General features: G+C 46.9%; 1 protein-coding gene across 4 annotated transcripts in view; it reads left to right on the forward strand.

The window, feature by feature from the left end:
• The first annotated feature begins 2,202 nt into the window (after positions 1–2,202).
• Positions 2,203–17,350, forward strand: part of Shld1 (shieldin complex subunit 1) — a 70,663-nt gene continuing 55,515 nt past the window's right edge. Inside the window, exons 1-2 of one of the 4 annotated variants that reach the window (XM_039106576.2) lie at positions 2,203–2,342; positions 5,559–5,743. In XM_039106576.2, coding sequence (XP_038962504.1) covers positions 5,563–5,743 — 181 coding nt within the window. In that variant the 5' untranslated portion in view covers positions 2,203–2,342; positions 5,559–5,562. Of the gene's footprint in view, positions 3,913–5,558; positions 5,744–17,350 lie in introns of all 4 variants that reach the window. The other 3 variants (NM_001399552.1, XM_008762239.4, XM_063284550.1) reach the window with 3 other exon arrangements.

Genomic DNA, 17,350 nt, shown 5'->3' on the forward strand with positions numbered 1-17,350 from the left:
AGCTCCATTGGAAAAACAACCTTCATCATGGAAAAAAACGACACCAAAACTCGTAAGTAGACTCATGAACTGTTTACCAAACGAATGAGATAACGGCAAAAGGCAAGGACTCTGAGTTTTGCTTCACTGATTACAGGGAGTAAAGCCATGTTTGGGTGTGATTGTTGAGTTAGGTGTGGGTGGGGAATGTGACCAGAGCAGCACTTTAACCTGGGTCATTGAACTGGGATCCGGATGGAAATATGCAAAACACAGACCTGGTCCTTGCCCTTGAGACAGCTACCATTTTTTTTTTTTTTGTGGGAAGAGAAGGAAGAGCAAAAGGATTTAAAGAGATAAGTAGAAAGTGAGGTCTCCTGGGAGGAACAGGCAACTCCTATTTGACAAGTCGGGGGAGGTTCCTGAAGGGAGAACTCTGCAAAGCTGAGATCTGAATATATTACAAGAACCAGAAAGTAGAAAAGAATGTTCCAAAGGAGTGAAGCTGTGATGAAGAAAAACTCAGGGTGAGAAGGAACAAGCATGGGGAATTTAAAAGAAACATATAATCAGTGTGTAGGTGGAGCCCTGCGGAATGATGAGAGATTTATATGTGGTGGTTTGAATATGCTTAGCCCAGGGAGTGGCCTTAGATGTGGCCTTGTTGGAGTGGGTGTGGCCTTGTTGGAGTGGGTGTGGCCTTGTTGGAGGATGTGTGTCATTGTTGGAGTGGGCTTTTAGACCCTCCTCTTTGCTGCCTGGAAACTAGTCTCTTCAGGCAGCCTCAAGATCAAGATGTAGAACTCTCAGCTCCTTCTCCAGCACCATGACTGCCTACACACTACCATGACTGAACCTCTGACAGAGTAAGCCAGCCCCAAATGTTGTCCCGTATAAGAGTTGCCTTGGTCATGGTGTCTCTTCACTCTTCACAGCAGTGGAAACCCAAACTAAGACACGTGTGCACACATTTCCACAGTATTTGAAACGGCCAAACCTTAAGCCCTATTTGCCTTTTTCAATATCTATCTATCTATCTATCTCTGGCTGACCTGGAATAGATAATTAGACTAAAATGGTCTTGAACTCACAGAGAACAGCCTGTTTCAGCCACTTGAGCAATAAATTATAAAGACATTTATCACTATCACTGGCTCAAACACTATGTTTAAATTTTTTTTAATTACTTTTTAAGCTTTATGGGTGTTTTGCACCATGTGTGTGCCTGGTGCCTTCGGAGGCTACAAAAGGACATTCACTGCCTTCTCCGGAACTGGGTTTAGAAAAGGTTGTTAAATGTCATGTAAATGCTGGGAACTAAACCTAGGTCCTTGGGACGAGCAGCCCATGCTCTTCACTGCTAAGCCATCTCTCTAGCCCCTCAAGTACTATTTTTAAAGACATTCCTCTATCTTGCAGGACTCCTGATGTGTGGGGTCTCATCCAAAGGTATCTAGAGGAGACTGAATATATAGGACCCCTTCAAGAATATGGTGGGGAGAAAACAGTCCTCAGCCTAGTTAAACAGAATTGGTTTAGACTAGCTTTTTACAGTAGTAGGCACAGTGGACAGCATCAAACTGGAGTGGAATCATTTGTGCTAACTGTCACTTAAATGAACTTAGAAACAAGTTTGCTTCTTCCATAGTTCTGGTTAAGACAATCTCCTCCTTTTAAACCTATAAAGACAATACTCTAGAACTTGGGCTTTTCATTCTGTTTCCATTTCTCTCAGTCACATCTCCCCATAAGCAGACCCATGCTGCTCTAGAACTCTCCTCTAGCTCTAGGCTGAGTTTGTTCTGATTGTGTCCTTTCTTGCGAGGAGTGGAATTTTGGACTTCACCTATCCAGACACCATGCTACGCTGTATCCCCAGCCCTTCAAATTTTATCTCTCAACAGTCAGTCCTCCTTTTGTGTGGTCCTGAAATTTTAGCCCGAATAGAACCCATGAAATGATTAAAATATTTTTTAATGCTTTGAGAGAATTTTGCTAGCCTGAAGCTCCTGATCGTCCTGCCCACCAGGCCTCGGGTTTAGAGTGTACTTCCAAAGCAAGTACACTCTTAGTCCTTTCGTCTTAGTCCTTTTTAAGAGACTTTGCATGTTAACAGTTTCCCAGTTTCTTTGGTGTCTAACAACAGCACTTAGAGCAACTAGATATCCCAGATGACTTGTGTGTTGTAGGGAGGGGTAGGGTGGGGCAGGCAAATGCCCTCAGTTAATATGGCCGCAGCTGCCTTGCTTTGCTCTTTTCTGGCCCTAGCAAATACCGGTTCAACGACTTCCTTTGAAACCTCGCTTTTTCCATAACAAAGATGGAGCCGACGCTTCCGGTTCCGGGCTCTTGCGGTCAGGCCGGTGAGTGACCCGGGTTCTGAGGAATGGTTGCGGGTTTTAGTTCAGTCCTGGAGGGCGTGAGAAGGGAGCAAGGAAGCGAGGAGGGAAGGGAGGAGCGCAGAGTTTATTCCACGGGTTTCCCCGGCACGCGCCCCGCCCCGCCCCTCCGCTCCAAGCTCCGCCCACTGCGTTCTTCTACCTGGCTCTGGAATTAGTAGTCGAGATCAGGATAACTTCTATTTAATTATCTATTTCGGTGTTTTAAGTTTTTGTTTTGTTTGAGACAAGGTCTCTCGACATATCCCTGGTTTTCCTGGAATTCACTCACTACGTAGATCAGGCTGGCCTCGAATTTACAGATAGATTCTCCTGCCTCTGCTGGGATTAAAGGCGTGGGCTACCAGGGGTCTATTATAATTTTAAACAGCAGTCTTAGTAACCTTGATGTTTCCTTAAAATCTAAAGTGTAAACTACAGTCTGTTTTGTACATTAGCGGAGCTGTGCAACTTGGACTGTTCTCCCCACCCCAAAGAAAACTAACTGTTCTGAGGAACACAGTCCCGAGCATCGCTCCGCCCACCACCTGCCCCTACCCCAGTCTGTCTCTGGAGCTGGCTCCATCGTGTACACTGCTAGATGTTCCGTTTGTGTCTGTGACTCAGGACTGTGTGTTTCTTGTGATGTGACAGTGGATATTGTTGTGCTGCCTTTCCCCTTGTCCTTCTTTCTTTTTCTTTCAGAATAGAAACTATGTGAATAGTTTAGTGGTAAGGCAAGCCCTTGGTTTGTGTGCTTGAGGACCTGGGTTCGATCCCCCAGTTCCCCCTGTCTCATCGTTTTCTCCTGACCCATTCGCCGACTCTCAGACAGTATGTTTAGAAGAACATGTGCAGCTGCTTATTTTATGGTGCAAAGGATTCTGCTTTTCAGCACAATTTTTTTTGTTTCCTTTTGGTCCAGTGCCCAGTCTGGGGTTTTGGGCATTTAAGTGATCCAAAATGCAAAGCAAGATTATCACCTCAGGGATTCTTTTCATCAGTGACCTTCAGTTTGATGTTCTTTCAAGCCTCCTTTGAAGGCAAGCAGAATATACTGGGCTCATCCATGACCTCTTCGCTCCCTTCCACAGGCCTCCAGTGCAGGGTTACATAACGGAAGCGGAAGCCAGAGGTGCCTTGCAGAGGTCCTGCTGAAGCTCCAAACTTGCTTAGCTGTTAGAGCGCCCGCAGAGAGACGGGATGTTCTGTTTTTTGGAAACCTTATCTTTCCACTCCTTTTAGAAGTGCTCAGCTGATACCTTGGCTGATCCTCTGCCTGAGCAAGTGTCTGCAGCATGTGACTGGATGTCCTCAAACAAGGACCTGGCCAGGCGTCAGTGTTGATTTGTTTTCTATACTTGCTGGCTTTGCCTGATCAAGGTTATAGCACTGAGGCTGCTCAGACATGAGCGACTGAAGGCCTTCGAGCTGGGCTCTTTCATTTGGGAGCAGCTTTTTAAAGTGTAAAGATAGGATTATCTGCAGCAGGAATGGGGCTGTTGCCGGTGAAGCACTTGGTGTAGGGGTCGAATCTACTATACTGTTGACAAATGTGAGTTCGCCTTATTACACCGCTCGTATTATTCTGAAATTGCCTCCTTCATTAAACATATGTCTTTGAGATCTTTCAAGTTCTTTTAATTTATTCTCTGTTGTGTTCTACCATTTTAACAGCTGTATAGTATTCCTTGACTTGAAGAAATTCCAAACCCATTCCTCATCTTCTCTAAGTCCATTGACAGCAGTGGCATCCAAACTGTCTCTTCTAGTTCGCTTCCTCCTTAACCAATTTCCCTGTTTATTCCATTGTTAAGTTCTGGCCTCCTTTTAGTTCTTATCTGTGTTCTTAATCTTCCCTTTAGTCTTAACTCATAGGACTTTGGCATAGTTCATAGAAGCTCTGTTACCTAGACTACTGTAGGGTATGGGTGTCTGTCGCTCATGGGATTGCCTGCTGCCAGTATTGAGCCAGCTCCAGTCCTGTCAGCCCATCTGCTTTCCAGCTATGAAGTGTGTAAGCACAACTGTGCATCTACACGTCTGGATGGTGCAAGGCGGCAACCCTAGCATTGGGTACTATCATAAAAAAGCTGATTGCTGTCTGCAACTCATGAGAGATGTGGGCAGGAGCGGGTGTACTGCAAGGGACTTCTCCTGTAGAATCCAGATTCAAGACCCTGGAAGGGAAACACTGGGATTTTCTTGGGGTTCATTGTTGGTTTGTTTATTGGTTGGTTGATTTGTCTTTGTTTTTTCAATTTGATTTCTTTTTATGTACATGGGTGTTTGAATTTGTCTTTATGTGTGTTTCATGTGTGTCTGCGTACCATGTTCATGTAGTGCCCTCAGTCCTGTAGATCCCCATCTGCACCTAGCATAGGTGATGCCTGAGTGCTGGGGTTACAGACATGAGCAACCACACCTAACATAAGAGGTCTTTGATGCTCATTTTAAACTCCCAGTGCCCCGTGATGATGTGGGTCTCACATGGCTCTTGCCCCTCAGCCTTTGGTTTTATTTTATTTTTTAATTCTGAGGCAGGGACTCCTCTAAGGGTCCAGGCTGGCTCTCCTGCTTCCGTCTCCTAAGTACTTTCAATTCTGTGCCTGTAACACCAGGCCTGGCTTAAGCTGGTTATTATTCCTTTCCTTATTTTTTTGCATTAGCACAGGGAGTAACATGTTTCATCCTTGCCTCTTCATACATGCACTGTGTTCTCGTTGCTCCCTCCTCTCCCATTAAACTGGCTTTCCTTTAGCCATGGTCATGCCTTCCCAGCAGCCCTGGGGTGGGGGTAATGTCTTCCTAGAGCCCACCTCCATTTCTAGTCTTCCTTGTCTAAATTCAGAGTCAACACAGCTGGTTTCTGTTTGGGTCTCCCCAGACTCTGAAGGACGTGTGGTGACTGTTCACCTCTGTGTCCCTAGAGCCTCCTGGGTCAGCCTCTTGAGTGTTGGGATTATAGATATTTGCCATTATGCCTGGCCCCCAGCTGAAATTAGGATTGATTTTTTTTTCTCAAGTGGGAGTCTCACATTAAGGGAACTTGGTACCCAAACACTGGATCAAAGGAGAGGGGAAGAAAAACTATGACTTAGGGGAAGAGAGTAGCTGCTCTTCTGGCCTCCTCGGGCTGTGCTTTGTGAAACTCCTACTGCATGGAGCCTGCGACATGGAGCTGTTTTACCTCCCTCACAGGCCTATGGACTCCCAGGCAGCCACGCCCAGCAGCCTGTCCGAAGAGAGCTGTACCTTGGATCTACCTATGGTGTGTGACTCCATGGGTTATGAAGCATCCCAGGGAGCCAGCCAGGGAAGCGACAGCACCTCTCTGAGTTCTCTGGAACCCCATCCTTTCCCTTCTTCTTCAACTGCCGATTCAGGTAACATTCACGGTTTGCATCAACCAGCTTTAAGAAAACAGTGACACAGCAGAGACACAGGCACATGGTCGTTCTTACTGTGTAAGTTACCTTACATAGGAAAGCACTTTACCCAGCAAAGCTGTGGGGAAGGACTTCAAAGCCTCCCCGAGCAACAGGATGGTGCTCAGGAACTGGTGATGTGGAGGTGAACGCCCAGGTCCTTTCCTCATGGAGCTCAGAGCTTGGGGTGATCCAAACACTGTGTCTAGACAAAGGGGAGAAGGAAGGGTGGCAGGTCTGATGTCTGTCCAGATGCGCTCAGTTTAGGAGGACACTCAGTTTGATAAAGGAAGTGGAACTGTACTTTTTGTTCTTTTAAGACTGCAGAAAATAGCAGTGTGTCCTACTGTGTGCAGAGGAGTGAGGAGGATAGAGGCGTCAGTGCTTCTCTTGGGAAGGATACTCTGGGCAGATACAGGGTATGAGTGTGTGCATGCTGTGTTGTGTGTGTTTGTGTGTGTGTGTATGTGTGTGTGTGTGTGTGTGTGTGTGTGTGTGTAAGAATAGCTTGCAGGAATCAGTAGCTCTCGTCCTCCACTGTGTGGGTCCCAGGGCTCATCAGGTTTGAGCCACCATCCTAGTCCCTGCGTTCTGGATTTAAATAAGAACCTTTCTGTAAAATGTCCTAACTGCATTGCAGAAGTTGCTAATTTAAGGCTAATGATCACTAGCAAGCTGGGAAGCCTGTCTCTTTCCCATTAATTATTCAATCCATAATCCACAAACCTGGATTCAAATTTAAAGGTGCCGCTTGCTGGCCTGTACCTCTCTGTGTAGCCCAGGCTGGCCTAGACTAACCTTGAACTCACACTGACACATCTACCGGCCTTATCCGTCAGAGTATTGGGATTAAGTGTTGAGCCACCACCCCTGGCTCCACAGAGACTCGCTTGGCGTCTTGCTATGGGGATGAGGCTAGGCTTGAACTCCTGGTCCCCCTCACTCTGCCTTCCCAGTGCTGGCAATACAGGCACGTGCTCCCACACCTAACCACCTGTCGTGTCCGTGTAAGAGCCCGTTTGTTGTCATTGTTTTGTTTTTGTTTTTTTATTTCCATGTTGAGTCCATTTACCCCCTATCACTGCATGTTTGTAAGTAGTTGGAGCTGTAGCCTGTCTGCAGATTCCTGTCAACAGCGTGCCCTTGTTCTGACAGTTCTGGACCAGCCGTGTGTTCAGACCCAGGCTTGCCTTTACTTTGATCCCCAGGGGTCCCCACAACTGCTGTTCAGGCCCAGACTCTTAGCACCTCCAGTTCCTAAGCCAACTGGATGTTAGTTTTTGTGGCTTCTGTTCTGTATTGTAAGGAACTTCTGAGGAGTCTTCCAACTGGAGGTCACTTGGGGTAGCTCTGCAGTGTTCTGTAACTTCAGTATGCACTCAGGAGCCCTTGGCAGTGTTCATGTGGCTTGTGCTTGGTTCCAAATATAGTCAGCTATGGTGAGCCAGCAGAGCATGCTGGGGGCCTTGGGATGGAGGCCTGATAATAGCCTCCCTAGCTATTAAGTTAGACAAAAGCCAGGTACTGACTGTGAGAATCCAGTCATGGGCTGAGGGCTCAATTGTACAGCTTACCTGGCATGCTCAAGGCCGTGAGTTCAATCCCAACACCAGAAAAATAAGAAAGATATATTAGAATTCAATCAAATTATCCCTTTGTCACAATGTCCATGAAATCCAGGCATGAGGTGGCAAAGAGTGAAGTGTATAGTAACGGAGTGGGGCAGCCTCCAGACAGTGGTGTACGACTGCAGCAGGTAAGCCAGCGGCAGCCACCAACGCCCGGACAGGATGTGCAGCGCGCAGGTGGCTTCTCTGAGGCAGGGTCACTGTACTGACCCCTGAGAGAATGGCAGGGGGAGAAGGCTGGCTTCAGGGTTCTGTTCTCTTTTGTTTGCTTGTTCACTTGAGACGCGGTCTCAGGCATAGCACAAGCTAACCTGGAAGTCTACAGGATCGACTTAGAATGGGGACCTCTCCTCAACTTCACATTTCACAACCGGACGAGCCATCATGACCTTGGTTGATGGTGACGTTTGCTGCTTTCAAAACTAGATGGTTGATACTGCATCTTTGAACAGCCACTGGAAGAGTAAAGCTAGTAACATTTTAAGCTTTAAGCAAAGCCTCCTTATATAAAGGTCTCTGAGACTTATCACCAGAACCATCTATGTGTAAAACCACTGTTTGGGTGGGTTTGTGTGCAGTCCCGGGAAGTCTGTACCTTCCGCTAACATGAATTAATTTCATGAAAACGTACAATCAGCTCAAGTGGAGGACTGAAGTGTCGTGGATTTCAGAGACTGGAAACAGCATTTCTGCTGCAGTTGAAGTCCCAGTTTCCTTCCACCCTTTCTCTGTTTGCACCACAGTTTGCAAAAATGGTGGATGATGGGGGTTGCCATGGTCCATAAATAAAGTAAGGCCAGGTACACATCCTTGATCCTGGACCACAGTTCTTGTATACACTGAGTCTGAGATCCCAAGCTGCGGCCTCTCCAAACCCACCTGACACAGGGACCCACAGAGCCAAGATGGTGGCCCTTTTACTTCTGCATCCCTTGATTGTTTTTCCCCAGGCACATAGCACCACCCCACCTCCCCACAGGACGAAGCCTGCTCTGGCACAGACGCCTATGCTCATGTTCAGGAAGCAAACTGATGGACACTTCCTACCCTCACTGGATGTGTCTGACCCATTACCACTCGCCATGCCCAGGAGGAGGCTATTGGAGGCAAGAGGGATGCGTTTTTAGATTACTTTCTAAGAAATCAAAGAGTCATAAGGATCCCAGGAATACGTTAGGAAGACCTTGAAAGTTTCTTTCATTTCAGTCTGGTATGACAAAGGCAGGAGAGGCTGGGCTCTCGACTGCCTTGATAGCTGTGTGTGCCCTGAGGTTACCAGACAGGCCCTTCTCAGGAAGTTGAAACAAACAACCATTGCCTCACAGGCAGACTCATGAGCCTCCTCCCCGCGCCTGTCCTGGTAGATAAGGGTGAAGACTCACTGCTGCCAAGAGGTCTTCCTGGGGCAACATTTCCATCCCAGTGTGTGAGCCTCTCTGAGACTGTGCTTCCTCACTTTCAGGACTCAGTAATCTGGTAGCCATGTTATTTGTTCAAAACAACCAATGTATCAGCAGTGCAAGGCTCCACAGGGGCATGGCCGCTGACACAGACCCTGAGACCACCCATTATATAAACCTGGACTCCTGATTTAGGCTGAGCCAACTCTTAGTGTTTGAGACGCTTGATTCCCTCTTTGGACGCTCTCCCTCCCTGATCAACTCCAGTTCACTGCATGGGCTGTCTATCCATCCTTCCCAGCCAGCTTCAGACTTGGCAATGGACTTGAACTTCTTGCCCATTAGATACTCACTGGCCTAGATGCAGGACCACAGAGAAGCACAGATAGGCAGAGGCAAAGAGCCATATATAGCAATGGTCTCCATTCACTATCGCAAAGGCCAGGTCACAGGTTCCATAGGGCATGTTCTTCTGTGGTCTGTTGTAGTTTGATAAGGTAGGCCCTGTAGCCTAGTGTCCCGGGCTCACAGAACCTTTGTCCTGCACACACTCACAGAGCATTCTAACCCAGAACACACGGTTTCTCTGCAGTTGTTCAGACATGGCAATATGGGTGGAGAAAATCTTGGCGCTTTCCTCAGACTAGAATTTTTGTCTGAGAACAGTGCTGGGAACTGGAATGTAGACAGCAGACATGAGAATTAAGTATACAATAACTCTTTGATGATTAAAGGCTCCTGCTGGCAGGTGGCTGTAAACTTTAACAGTGCTTTAATGTCCCTTGTGGGTTTTTTTGTTTTGGTTTTTTTTTTTTTTTCTTTTTGGAGTCTGTCAACATCCCAGTCTTCAAAGGTAACCAGATAATGTAATATTTAAGAATAGGTAAATATGCTTTATCCTGTTTATAATTCACATGACATTTCTTTGTAATTCTATAAAACTGTGTTCTCATAATGAAACAATTATAAACTCGTACAGTCAGTACTTCAGACTGGAAGTTACATAGTAATTGTGGAAATCCAGGTTTGAGGCCGGAGAGGTGGCTCAGTGGGTAAAGTACTTGAGAGCAAGCATGGGGAGACCTGGGATCTCAGGTCTATGGCACCCATGTGAAAACTGGGCATGGTGGCCAGTGTCTGTAACAGCTGTCCTCACAGTTTCCTGTGAGTGAGCTGACATTCGGGACTCGTTCAGCTGTGTCTCCCTACAGTGCATGGGAAAGCCTTGACTGGTGTGGTGTAGCAGACGCCCGTCCCTAACTCACAAGAGGCAGTAAGGGAGGAGGAGTTGTCATCCACCTGCTCTGTAGGTGCTGTGCCATAGGCATTTAAACACATTCGTTCGTGTGTGTGTGTGTGTGTGTGTGTGTCTGTGTGTGTGTGTGTCTGTGTCTATGTGTGTGTGTCTGTCTATGTGTGTGTGTGTCTGTGTGTGTCTTGTGTGTGTGCGTCTGTGTGTGTCTTGTGTGTCTATGAATGTGTGTGACTGTGTGTGTCTGTGTGTGACTGTGTGTGTCTGTGTGTGTCTGTGTGTGTCTGTGTGTGTCTATGTGTGTCTTGTGTGTCTATGTATGTGTGTGTCTCTCTGTGTGCGTCTGTGTGTGTCTTGTGTGTCTATGTATGTGTGTGTCTCTCTGTGTGCGTCTGTGTGTGTCTTGTGTGTCTATGTATGTGTGTGACTATGTGTGTCTCTGTGTGTGTGTCTTGTGTGTCTATGTATATGTGTGACTGTGTGTGTCTCTCTGTGTGTGTCTGTGTGTGTCTAGGTGTGTCTTGTGTGTCTATGTATGTGTGTGTCTCTGTGTGTGTGTGTTTATGTGTGAGTGTGTGTGTGTGTGTGTGTGTGTCTCTGTGTTGATGTTGCTACCAGACAGCAAGCCCAGGGCTTCCAGTGTGCTAGGCAAGTGCTCTAGGACTGTGCAGCCCAGCATGTTGTATCTTTTGATTCTTAGAGCCACCCCCAAAGAAGTAAATGTAGTGTTCAGATTTGGTCTAAAGAGTGCTAGAAAGCTGAGACTCAACTCTGGGTCAGGTTGACCTCAAAGGCAGGACTTTAAAGACACATAAACATGAGGTCTGTAAGGACTATAAAGTGCTAACCTAAGCACTCGCACTTACCCCTTCCAGCTCCTTCCTGCTAACTGCCCTCCAGTATCAATACTTCCCAGGGGCCAACCATGCCTTTGGCTCACTTGAGACACGACGCGCTCTCGCGCTCTCGCTCTCTCTTCACTACCCTTCCTAACCCTGCGCTGTGGAAGAAGCACCCGTCAGCTACCTGCAGAACAGCTGCAGAGAAGATATCAGAGACTCCACCTTAGGTAGAGACCAGGAGAGAAACAGAAACTTGGATTCTAGCTGTTTGCTGGAAAGAATGAAACCCTTATTTTACCCAGAAGACATTTTCTCACCTGCCTCTAGGATGGTGTGTTGGCTTTGCCCTTTGAAGTGGAGCTTGGGTTCCAGCCCAGGCCTTTGTGTTTTAGACACATGTCACCACTGAACTGTGCAGACAATGCCCTCCCTGGAGTCTTTGAAAGCTGCTGCTGACATGGTACACAGTCCAGCTTCCTGGAGCGTAACCTTTAAGGGTAAATGCTTCAGTATTCACTTCTGGCTTCCCTATGCTTGACCGGCCAGTGCCCCACAGCTGCTGTCTGCTAACGTAGGCCTTGAACAGTGAGCAGATCAGGGCAGCACCTGGTATATAGTAGGTGGTCAGTTAAGGCTGATAAACTGAATAAATGAAACGTGTTAAAATTTAAAAGGCAGAGGGGCTGGAGAGATGGTCAGTGGTTAGGAACACTGGCTGCTTTTCTGAGGAGTTAGGTTTGATTCCCCGCATCCACATGGCAGCTTGCAGCTGTATATAACTCCAGGCCCAGGGGATCCAATATCCTCTTCTGTCCTCTGTGGGTTCTGCATGTACTTGGCTCTTCGATGTGTGTGGGCAAAACACACATACATATAAAATGAGAGTTTATTTTCTTGTATTTTTTAAGATTTAAGGGAGCTGGAGAGATGGCTCAGCAGTTAAGATCACCTACTGCTTTTCCAGAGGTCCTAAGTTTAATTTCCAGTAAATCCCTGGTGTCTCACAACCATCTGTAATGGGATTTGATGTCCTCTTCTGGTGTGTCTGAACACAGCTACATTGTACTCATATAATAAAATAAATAAATTCAAAAAAATTTAAAAAGATTTCAGGATACAAAGTATTGGTCATAAATGTCTTGCTCATAAATTTGTGAATTTTTTGGCACATTCAAGGTATATTTGATCTTACCTGTAAGGGTGGATGACAAAATCCACAGGTAAAAGTGTGCACGTTTACACAGGCCCTTCAGATTTATTTAAATCTTATTTAGAAAGTGATTAGTCCACACTTCTGTCTATGCATCCTTGAAATGGGAACACTTGAGGTTGGGGTGACGGTGTACTACTGAGTGTACCCCAGGAAGCTGAGGCAGGAGGGGGAAGAAGAGGAAGAGAAGGGAGAAGAGGAAGGGAAGGAGGAGGGGGAGGAGGAGGAGGAGGGTCTGAGGCTAGCCTGAACTGCATAGTGAGTTCAAGGCCAGTGTGGGCTACATCGTGAGAAGCCTTCAAGGTCAAGGTTCCTGCAGTTTGGTCCGATCCCAGGAGCCCACACAGTGGAAAGAGAACCAACTTCAAAAATAAATGTAGTTAATATATAAACAGAAGGAAATATCAAAACAGAAAGAGAGGGCAGGAAATGGTGCAGCTTTAAAGATGTATCATGTTACCGAGTAGAATATACAGATCCTAAAAGAGAATTTACTTATTTTATTTACTTTGAGAGCTACGGTCTCATTGTATATCCCTGGCTGGCTGGGAACTCACTATGTAAACAGGGCTGGCCTTGAACATACAGAGATCTGTCCTCTTCTTAGTGCTTTGGTTAAAGACTCTTACCCTCCTGGGCTGCTTCTTTGAGATAGCAGCATCTCGCTTTGTTTCTTCTCTTGGGCCTGAGTTCAGAATCTGTGCTGTGATTATAGGTTTGTGCCACCATGCCCTGGGGGAATTGTTTCAGTCATTATGTCTAAGCGTGTGTATATGTGAGTGTGGGTACCCGCAGAGGCCAGGGGTATCCGACTCCTTGGATCTGAAGTTACAGGTGATTGTGAGCTCCCTGGTGTGGGGCCTCTGCAAGGAACTCTAACCACTGAACCATCTTTCCACCCCAGGAATTATTTCTTAGTTCAACAAATATTTCTTAATAAGAGTACATAAAAAAAAAATAAGAGTACATAAAATTATAGACTTAGGATATCCCTAAAGATTGTCTTTAAAGTTGTTTTTTTTTTTTTTTAAAGACAAGATCTTACTATGTAGCTTTGGCTGTCCTGAAACTCACAGTATAGACCAGGCTGACCTTGAACTCAGGAAGATCTGCCTGCCTCTGGCTCTAAGTGCTACGTCTGCCTAAACTTCTGAAACTGTAAGCCAGCCCTAATTAAGTGTTTTCCTAATTAAGAATTGTTGTGCGAGGGGTTGGGGATTTAGCTCAGTGGTAGAGCGCATGCCTAGCAAGTGCAAGGCCCTGGGTTCGGTCCTCAGCTCCGGAAAAAAAAAAAAAAAAAAAAAAAAAAGAATTGCTGTGCGTGCCAGTTGTGGTGGTGCACACTTTTGGTCTCAGCACTCAGGAGGTAGAGGCAGCTAGATAGATCTCTTGTAAGTTTTAGGCCAGCCTGGTCAACAAAAGCAAGTTCCAGGACAGACAGGGCTGTTAAACAGAGCAACCCTGTCTTGAAAAAAGACAAAAAAAGAAAGAGGTGGGGTGGGGTGTCTGTGGGTGTGGTGCCTCCTCACAGCAGTAGAAACTCTGAGACAAATGGTTCTCAAGAGCAACAGCCAAGGTTATCCCCTGGCATGCGTAAGTGCACACACACCAGACAGGCACACAAACACATGTGCAAACATGCCTTCTCCTTCAAGGCCTGGATATAGTGTCTCTTTCAGCATCAGGCATCTCGTTCTTCCTAGGGAGTTTGATCACCCTACCATTTTGTCAGTCAGGTGTGCAAATATGGACAAGCTCTTGATTCACTTGCTGTCCCACTACAGAGTGGACACCTACCTGCCTTCCTTCCCAACTCCTGCCCCCACAGCTGTGCTCTCCAGCCTTTGGTCTGCTGAAAAGCCTTGGGGTAGCCATATGTGAGCACCTGGGAATCAAAGGCAGATAGAGCTCTGATTTCAAGGCCAGCCTGGTATAAATCGCTAGGCTCTGCCTCATAAATAACTAAGTCCTCGCCTCTGTGTGAGATCCAAGGATCAGTGGCAATTGGCCGGCTTTTCATGACCAGCATTTGCCCTGCTGGTCAATCTCATTTGCCTGCAGATATTTTCCCTAATATTTCTATCACATACCAGCACTTTGGGTCTTTTCCTACTAATAAAATGATAAAATTGACTGGCAGGAATTTTCTTTCCATCACGTTATATAAGTTGGTGTTTCCAAGAACTTACTTTCTCATCTTTTTCTAAAATTTTATGTTTTTTTGAGATATAATCTTTCTGCATAGCTCAAGCAAGCTTCAAACTCACGATCCCCCCTGTCTCTGGGGATTACAAATGTGAGCCACCAAGTCTGGCTTTCACGGAGATTATTCGGAAAGTGAGGATGGAGAATTTAAGTTAAGCATGATGTAGAATATGAAGTCGTGTATGAGCAACGCCATTGCTGTTTTAGAAAGCTAGTTTGGGGGTGGGGGTGGAATTGGCTACAATTGCTCCCCGGTTTTTATGCAGTGATATCAAGTGCCACATTTGCCTCTACTGCCCTCTTGTGGCTACTGTCCACATATTTCTGAGGGTGGATGGGGTGCTGAAATTTAAGTGGGTTAAACCTTTTGTTGTTCATTCTCTGCTCTGATTAAGCTGACCCCCTCCCCCCATCACACAGACAGACAGACAAACAGACAGACGCATGCACGCACACAAGCACAGTTGAGATTGAACTCAAGACTCGGGTATATGTGAAGCAACAGCTCTATTAAGCTCCACACCCAGCCCCTCTCATGTTTTCTTTGTAGAAGCTGTCTACTAGGGGTAGTATTAAACATTTTTAGAGACTCCTTTTTTGAAGTGGGGGTCTTAGACTGAAACCTGAGAAGTTAATTTGTCACTGTCCCCGATGTCAGGTGTGTTCACTACGCATGTGTGATGCGGTCTAAGAGTATGTTTGTTTATATGCAATGGTGTTGTCCATGCATTTATCAGTAAGGATTAGGCTTTTTCTTTGAGAAAGACCAAAGGATGTACACTTTCCTCTGTTGATAAAATTATGGTCATATTAAAGAGCAATATGGCATTAAAACTTCCCTGCCCTCCTCTCCCTTTCCAATAATGGGGTTGACTCGAAGGCCTAGTGCATGTTGGGTGAGCACCTCTCAGGGTATTATCCTCTGCCCACCTTCACCCTTCAGTTTAATTTCAAGACAAAGCCTCATTAGCTTGCCCAGACTGGCACGGACCTGTTCTAGCGCCCAGGCAGGCCTTGATCTGGGGTTCTTCCTGATTCGTTCTTTCAGATACCTGGGATGACAGGCCTGATATCCAGATGCCCTCCCTCAGTGCTGGTGGTTGAACGTAAGGTCTTACACATAGCAGGTTTCTCTCATTAAGCACTTCCAGCCTGTATTTCTTCCTCTCCTTCCTGACAGGGAGGGACTCGCTAAGTAGCCTTTGCTAACTCCAAACTCATTAAGCATCTGCGTGTAACTTTATGGTCCTGATCCTCCTGCCTCCATGTTTGAAGTACTGAGATTACAAGTATATGCACCAGGCCCTTCTAAATCTAAGGGTTCTTTTTTTTTTGGAGACATTTTTATTTTCAAATTATGTATACATATGCAGTTCAGAAGGGGGCATCAGAGCTGGAGAGATGGCTCAATGGTTAAGAGCACTGACTGCTCTTCCAGAAGTCCTGAGTTCAATTCCCAGTGACCACATGGTGGCTCACAACCATCTGTAATGGGATCTGGTGCCCTCTTCTGGTGTGTCTGAGGACTGCTACAGTGTACTCATAAACATTAAATAAATCTTAAAAAAAAAAAAAAAAGAGGGCATCGGATCCCTGGAGCTGGAATTACAGGCTGATGTAAACTGCCTGATGTGGGTGCTGGGAAACAAACTCAGGTCCTCTGCACGAGTAGCACACATTCTTAACCACTCAGCCATCTCTCCAGCCCCAGTCTAACATGTCTTAAAGCCACGACGTCATTTCTTTTTTAATTCAAGGCCAGCCTGGGCTGCACAGCAAGACCATCCTATCACACTAAAGCAAAGAACAAAGGACGGGCTGAGGAAAAGCTCTGTGGAGAGCAGAGTTTGACCCCAGGAACCACGCAAAAGGCAGAGCGGCCATATTTAGGCGTGGCCTGAGTTGTGGGAGGAGGCTGGGGCTTGCTAGCCCTGTCACTGAAGAGAACATCAAGCTCCTGGTTCTGTGTCAAGGGCATTCGTCAGAGTGACAGAACAGGACATCCAGTATCCTCCAGCCTCTTCAGTTGCATGTCCGCACCGCACAGACACACACACGCGCACACACATACTCACACACACACACATATCACACACACACACCACACACACACCACACACCACACCACACACACACACCACACCACACACACACACACCCCACTCACACCACACACACCACACCACACACACACACACCCCACTCACACCACACACACACACACCACACACACACACACCACACACACCACACACCACACACCCCACACACCCCACACACACACCACACACCACACACCACACACCCCACACACACCACACACACACCACACACATACACACACACCACACACACCACACCACACACACACCACACACCACACACCACACACCACACACACACCACACACACAAACCACACACCACACACCACAACCCCACACACACCACACACACACCACACACATACACACACACCACACACACCACACACACCACACCACACACACACACACCACTCACACCACACACACACACACCACACACACACACCACACACACACACCACACACCACACACCACACACCCCACACACACCACACACACACACCACACACCACACACCCCACACACACCACACACACACACACCACACACATACACACACACCACACACACACACCACACACACACACACCATACACCACACCACACACACACACCCCACTCACACCACACACACACACCACACACACACCACACACCACACACCACACACACCCCACACCCCCACACACACACACCACACACATACACCACACCACACACACACACACCCCACACACACCACACACACACACATACACACACACCACACACCACACACACACACACCCCACACACACCACACACACACACACCACACACACACACCACACACACACATCACACACACACACCACACACCACACACCACACACATACACCACACACACACACCACACACACACACATGCACACACCCCACA

This window comes from Rattus norvegicus, chromosome 3, assembly GCF_036323735.1.
Source record: "Rattus norvegicus strain BN/NHsdMcwi chromosome 3, GRCr8, whole genome shotgun sequence".
Lineage (NCBI taxonomy): Eukaryota > Metazoa > Chordata > Mammalia > Rodentia > Muridae > Rattus > Rattus norvegicus.